Source organism: Echiichthys vipera (assembly GCF_963691815.1).
Source record: "Echiichthys vipera genome assembly, chromosome: 9".
NCBI classification, from domain to species: Eukaryota; Metazoa; Chordata; class Actinopteri; order Perciformes; family Trachinidae; genus Echiichthys; species Echiichthys vipera.
The window spans coordinates 29,595,455-29,602,539 of record NC_139834.1 but is presented as its reverse complement, the minus strand read 5'-3'; the positions used below and the strand labels follow the sequence as shown (position 1 = coordinate 29,602,539).

The window sequence follows — 7,085 nt, the reverse complement described above, 5'->3', positions numbered from 1 at the left end:
ATAATATTGTTTTGACTACTGGTAAAAGTAAGGCAAATTGACATGTACTTATATAGTGCTTTACTGGTCTGCTGACTGATTTAATTAACGATTGGCAGAACCAAAACCTCTGATTGGCACTTTTTTGTCTTGTGGGGTACCACAAGGCGTTGTATCAGGATCATTAAGGTTTTTATTGTATGCTCACAATCTTCTGCAAAAACAATGTAAATTTCTTTGCCAACAATACTCAGATTTTTAAAATTACAGTTCTTGGCTCATTGAGAACTTCCTCAGTCTAAACAAGGACAAACAGAAAGTCTAATTGTTGGGAAATAATGTCTTAAAACACAATCTTCAGTCCATGGCAGTGACGTTATTCATAAAACCAACCTTTGTTGGAAAAACACAATCACAACAAACAAAGCAGGTATTTGCTCAAATGTGTATTTTAAAACAAAAGACATATGCACATAAATTGATTTCACACGGGACACATGGAAGTGCTTTTTAGCAGCCAGGCTGTGTTTTATTGAGTACAAATTATATATAGTTTGCTATAGGAAGTACACAAACCTAAAAAAATACAACACTTTTCCACTATTTCAAATAAAGTATAAAAATAGTACAGAATCTGTTCTTTTGAAATGCTTTTGCACTTTAGATTCATAAAAAAGCAAAGAAAATAAATCCTTGAGTGGGACTCTAATAAAAGATAAAGTACTAAAATGTTGGAAAATGTTGAAAGACAGGTGTTGTTCACACTCAAGCCTACGAACACACATCTAAATAACACAAGATATGAAAAAGCTAGTGATTAATATGCTCTATATCGTGCTATAACAAATTTTAAGAAAGTTATTAATATATGCATTCTCAATATAAAAAAGTCTCAAACGAGCAGTTAAAAAAGAAAAACTAGATTTTTTTGCGTACTGTTTTCAAGCAAAACATTCAACAAGCTCAGCAGTATTAATGACGCATGTAAACAATTACTTTTGGTTTTGAAAAGGACTTTCAAATCAGAATTGGAAACTAAGAGTGTCACTTTAAGGGAACTTTTTGAGCACCATAGAGAGTCTATTACATCTCTAAATTAACTGAAAATTTAAACATGAAAAATAGTTCTTTAAGAAGGCTTGTGCATCTTGTGTTCAAAAAAATAATGTAGTTCTTGGTGAAGCAAAACACATGTAAACCTTTGTATCAATACAGTACGCAAAACATTGTGTAAAAAAAAAAAAATCCAGTGATAAAATACAAGCTATATATATATACATACACAGGGCATATGGGAGCATAAAGCTACAGTATACAGTATATTCACATAACAGAGGTCCTACAGTCGGAGTGATGTACAGTTGCCCCTTTGTCTGAGGTAATGCCCATTTAGTATGATTTGGTGACAGCATTATAAAAACAAGATCTTTTCTGTGGGTTCGGTCACATCAAGAGAATTGGTACCAAAATAAACTTTCCGAGATACAGTAAGGATACAGTGTGTCATATAATCGTAGGGGGGGGGGGGGGGGGGCAATAAATATTGCAACATTGTGTCTGAAGTCTCACAGGAAAACACCTCTTGTGGCAACAAAGTAACTATATATGCATGCTGTGTATACCAAAGCATGGGACAAAGTACGGTATCAACCAGCATCAGAGAGGTGATTTCCATGGAAGTCTTCTTATCAAATGTTTTGGAAAAAACTCCTTTAAAAGTAGTCAGTGGTAGTTTACAGAGAACTGTAACATGCTCACCAGTGTTTACCACCGTTTCTTTTTGTTTTAACCAAATTTACACACAGTGACACTCCTGGATTCAAATGGCATTCAGTCGTGACAGTGAACTAAAAGAATGTTTTTAAAAAAAAATCTAAAACAGGAGGATAAAATGGCAACACTCTTTAAATCTCAGCTGTCTGAAAAAAGAAGACAAAAAAAACCCTCTTTCTCTGTATCTCTGTTTTTGCATTGGCTTGTTTCAAGTATTTGTATGTAGCTATATATCAGGAAGATGCCGCAAACGTATCACACGATCTACACAAAAACTTTCATATAATCTTTAATAAAAGGTTTTTTTTTAAAGGAAGCTATTTTGCTCTAATGAACTCAAAGCAAAAGTTTTTTACAAAAAAAACAAAAAGAAACTACGTATATGAACTCGTCTAAATATAAAGGTTAACTTCCTGCTTCATCTCTTAGTTTGCGGTGCACTGGCTCTCATTACTGAATGCATTCTCCTGCAGAGCGCTTCTTTCAGTTTGTCTTTTTAAAAAGCCAATCTAAATGGGCATTTTACTCATTTTAAAAGATGATAAAAGATTCTTTTGTTAGCAGTGAACAACTACAGCTCCCACAGGGCTTTCACAGCGGGATATGCTGTTGTTGAATGCTGACAAAATAAAGAATCTTTTATTATCCAGTGCAGTTGTGGGGATTTATTCATTTTCTTAGAATTTGGGCTCCAATATCACATTTACATTCAGGCCTGAGGCTAGTGGGACAGTAGGTCCGTTTATCGACTTTGGTTCAAGTGTTTTTGTTTAGGTTAACCGCCTGTCGTCACGCTTTTAATCACCAGCTAAATGAAGAGGGTGACTGTCCTCTGAAATGTTTGACACTTCCATAAAAAAATAAAACGGAACCACTAAAAAAGCTGAACTGTCATTATTGTGTTATTCTCTATTTTTCTACAACTACTAAGTGTTGTCAGCTTAAAAACTCTGCCTTCTCGGAGCATTTTAAAGCAGAACTAAAATCCTGTTAAAATCACTGTACTCACTGCCTATTGTTAATGAACAAGAGTCAGCCATCTTAAACTCTGCTGAACCTCCAGAGGAGAAGCTCTGCTGACCTTTGAGCCTGACCCTACTCGTGTATCCCTGTGTGTGTGCTTTGTGTGTTTAAGGCCGCAGTGCATTCTCAACAGGACACAAACTAACAGCTATGTTCACGATTTCCCAGCTGCACCCGTTTAGAGTGAAACTGGTTATTCGCCTGAGAGTGGCGGGAAAACCAGCTCTTTACAAAAAATGTGTCCAGCAGATGGTGTGTTTGTTGGGAGCCAGTATAACAAAAGAAAAGCTGGTGTGTGATCACAAGTGGCGCCTGTCTGTTTAACTGGCAGGGTGGATGGTGCCTATTCACAGGCAAAGTAGTCTTTCAGCGGCGCGAACAGATGCCTGATGACGGGGACGCTCCAGGACCGGCCCAGGAGCTTCTGTCTGGCACCGCGACCCATGTTGGACACATCCGTGTAGTGGACAGGGAAGCCAAAGATCCTGCAGGGCGAGACTTGCACGTTACAATCAGTGTCACCATTTGTATCATAGTGAGTCTTTAGTGTGTGTGTGTATGTTTCCTGCTCACCTCTCCAGCTCAGTGCACCACAGAATGTCCTCCTTTCCGTTCATCAGGACAGGGAAGTGCTGATCCTTCCCTTGTTTGATGGAGTTGGAGCGTGTAGTGATGGTGCGCACCTTCCCAAACTACAAAACAACAAGTAAAAGGTTAAAACCGAGAAGCCAGTTTTGCAAGTAAAAGACGAGCAGCTTTTTTGTTCTAGAGACGAGTCAAACCTTTGCAACTCTGCCGTGATCCAGACAGTCCTGCAACTCCAGCTTGTCCATCCCAGAGGCACACAGAGGCCTGAAACAGAGCGGAGGAATCACATGTGTACTGTGCATATCTGCTGTCATACAATTTTAACATGTCTTTTTTCTATGAGAAATCAGGATTCAGGTGTATCTGTAGCCTCTTTCACACATGCACTGCAACCCAGAACCTACCTAGACATGTCTCAGAGGAGTTGTATGTGAGGCCGCAAATGTCTGAATCAGTTGAGATTTAGGGCGCACTCACACTGTCGATTCGTACCACTTGTTCGTTTGACCAGAGTGAGTGCAACTGGTTGACGGCTCGTTTGGGATAGGTGGGCTTTTGTTAAGCACATTTGCACATGTACCAGCATGAGCGCGTGCACGTGTACGAGCACGAGGCCGAAGTACCCTAAAGCACGGGGCACGGGGTGGACGGACAGTGGGACCGGCCATGTTGGCTTGCTAGAACAAAGAGCGTGTAATGTGAGATTGAGCCCATTTGCGAACAGAGCCACTCACTGTCCGGAGAATTCACAGCGAGCAAGTGGACGCTTTGACGTTTCTATCATGCAGCTGGAAGAAAACTAACATTTGAGGGTGAAGAAGAAGGTGGTTTACACGAAGACACCAACAAAATTGTCTAACTGGAGAGCCGAGGAGATTCTGTCTGTAAGGACAGATGCTGAAATCATCAGACAAATTCAACAAACATAAAGAGACTCTGTTGTTTATTATCAAATTGAGAGAACGTCTATGTGACCGCGGTGTAATCAGTATCATGCCCTGCTTCCTGTACGCGCTACGCAGGTGTCACCCCGCACCTAAACCAAACCAGAGGATTTCCAGTAGGTGAGAACGTGCCTGACAATGTCCAGAGTTCATATTGTGAAAATGATGACTTGTTTGTCCTACCTGTTCATGCCTGGCAGGTTTCCCCAGAAGTATCGAGCACGGTGAGCAGCGGAGACCTCGATAGCGTCGATCATCACAGGGTTACACTGCAAAACACACAAAGAAACACAGTGACTACTCACAAAGTCACGCTAATCAAATATCTGGTGCTTCAAATCCAGTGGATCACAGGGGAGATCCCTCTGGCTGTAAATAGGTTGAAAGTCAAGCTTCAGGTTGATGTCTTGAACTCAGTCTTCTGCAAAAGTCCACGTGACTCACCTCCAGGAATCGCGAGATGTCCCTCTTGTCATTGACGCCCATGGCAACCACGTTCTCGAACATCCAGAAGAACGGCCGGTCCTCTCCTTCTTTGGGCTTGGCCTCGCTCAGCAGACGGTAAAACTCAAAGAACAGCCTCCCTGTGCCTTCTGGAGCAAAAAAAGCACCGTCAAGAACACCAACCACCATACATGGACCTGCTTCAGTGCTTCGGTACAGACTGAAACTAAAAGGGTTCAGGGATATGAGCACCTCCCAGATAACATTTTAAAGACTGAGCATTTTATGCCACAAAAATAAAAGCATATTTTATTTTGGCCCTGAAGAAAAGCATAAGAAACATCATTTAGACAATCTAACAAACTAAAAGTCTTCACCTCATAATAATGAAATTAAAATGATCCAAGAGCTGCCGCAGGTGTTTGTTGTAGTTTACATGATCATGTTTAAAAGGATCTTAAATAAAAACCAGAACATCTAGAGCATTCATTTTTTCTGCAGAAGAAAGCTAAAACGTCAATTTCAGGTCACCATGTTGTACGCCTACGATGACGTCGTCACGTTACATTATGTACGGCGCAAAACAGGCTTACAACTCGCGGTAGATCCAGAATATTAACCCCGTAATGACCGTAGGAGATCTTCCTGTTTATATGATCATGCATTAAACCATCTGAAATAAAAAGTATATTATCTAGAGCATTCATTCTTTCTGCAGCGAAGGCGTCTGTCTCTCCTGTGATCACGTAGAACGTTCATGATGACGTCCAGTGCAAAACATCGGTTTTAAACTGCAGATGAAACTATCAAAACGCCTTTTTACACTCTGCTCAGAAAAGTCATCAAATCTCAAAAACTAAAAAATGTTCAGCATTCAAACAACTTACGGAAGAAGAGGTATTTTCTTTACGTCTCGACATTTTAAATGTGTTTATGTATGTATTTAGTATTTGATGAAAAAACTTTAAAAAATGTTTTTAAATTTATGACACAATTTGAATACTTATTATGGTTTAACAACTCACATACCCTTTTAGCTCAGGTTGTGCAGATTTTAAGGAGTTGAAGCATTTGAAGATACTCCAATAAATTATATAACAATAAGCAAAAATACCAATGTAAACACAGGAGGAGCGTTTATCCTGAGGAGTTCAAAGGGTTAATATGTTGTATAATTAAGTTTGTTATCCCCTCTGGTGCAGAATTAAACACACAGTCAGTCTGTGATGGGACGTCCTGTGGCAGGTACCTACCATAGAGCCCTTTCCTGGCAGGATTGACGATTGACAGGTCGTTGCAGGGACTTCCTCCGATCACCAGGTCGAAGGGACCCCACTCCAGCAGCTGAGAGACAACAGCACCACTTAGTGTCAGACTGAGGCAGTGACAGCTGCTGCACGCACAAAACAACTACACCACACTGGAACCTCCATCATCTGCTCAGCCTTCACACACACTCGCACACTCGCACACACGCACGCGCCTCCTTCCCTGAACACAAGTCTTTTACGGGAGGACAAAGATGGAAGAGACGAATGAAAGAGATAAAGAGAAAGAAAGAACCCCCCCTCCTCTTCCACAGAGGGGATTAACTGAGGTTGTAGCATTTTTTTTATCTTTGTGTCGTCTCAACTGAACCGTGTCACCAACACTGCATGTTTAAAAAGCTACAAGCTCCATTAATTATACATATTGACGTTATCAAGCGTACTGAAGCTATAAAAAAGATACAGATCCACAATCAGAAGTAAGACTGAAGGCAATAAGAAGTAGAAAAGTGTAGTGAGTTCACACCGCTCTCCCAAGTGAAAGTCATGTTTTGTTCGACTCCCGTGTCTCCCTTTTTTTTTCTGTGATTTGGCACTATAAATAAAACTGAATTGAATTGTACTGCTACAATGCCGGGATGCATCCATAGCAGCTCTAACAGTCAAGATGGCATTGAAGATAATGGTCAGAAAATGAATTCAAACTAGCATCCCTGCAATGTAATTAATCTGCAGATGATCAGGATCAAAATGAGAGCAAACCTTTCTCTTGATGTCAGTTTTTGAGCCGTGACAAAAGGCCAAAATGTGTCCTGCAACAGACGAGGTCAGGGCTTGTTTTCAGACTTTTAGCCAGTTAACAGGAGCGAGGAGTGAATGACGACATAAAACAGTCATGTGTAATCCCGCCAAAAAATCATCCCATGGTGTGAAAAAGACCACGGGATGATTTTGCACAAGAATTACACTTTTAGTATGTTTTTCTAAAGTTGTGAAGCACTGCAGTCACAAGAGGTCCTTGGGCACACCGACACAAGTGTGCACAAAAAATATTACGCTGATGGGT

General features: G+C 40.5%; 1 protein-coding gene across 2 annotated transcripts in view; it reads right to left on the bottom strand.

Moving 5' to 3' along the window:
- Positions 1 to 617: 617 nt before the first annotated feature.
- dnmt3bb.1 (DNA (cytosine-5-)-methyltransferase 3 beta, duplicate b.1) overlaps positions 618 to 7,085 on the bottom strand; it is a 57,273-nt gene continuing 50,805 nt past the window's right edge. For both annotated transcript variants that reach the window (XM_083920645.1, XM_083920646.1), the window contains exons 17-22: positions 6,005 to 6,095; positions 4,752 to 4,900; positions 4,491 to 4,576; positions 3,558 to 3,627; positions 3,349 to 3,467; positions 618 to 3,260 (exon numbers count right to left, since the gene is read on the bottom strand). In XM_083920645.1, the coding sequence (XP_083776771.1) occupies positions 3,119 to 3,260; positions 3,349 to 3,467; positions 3,558 to 3,627; positions 4,491 to 4,576; positions 4,752 to 4,900; positions 6,005 to 6,095 (657 nt within the window). In that variant the 3' untranslated portion in view covers positions 618 to 3,118. The remainder of the gene's footprint in view (positions 3,261 to 3,348; positions 3,468 to 3,557; positions 3,628 to 4,490; positions 4,577 to 4,751; positions 4,901 to 6,004; positions 6,096 to 7,085) is intronic.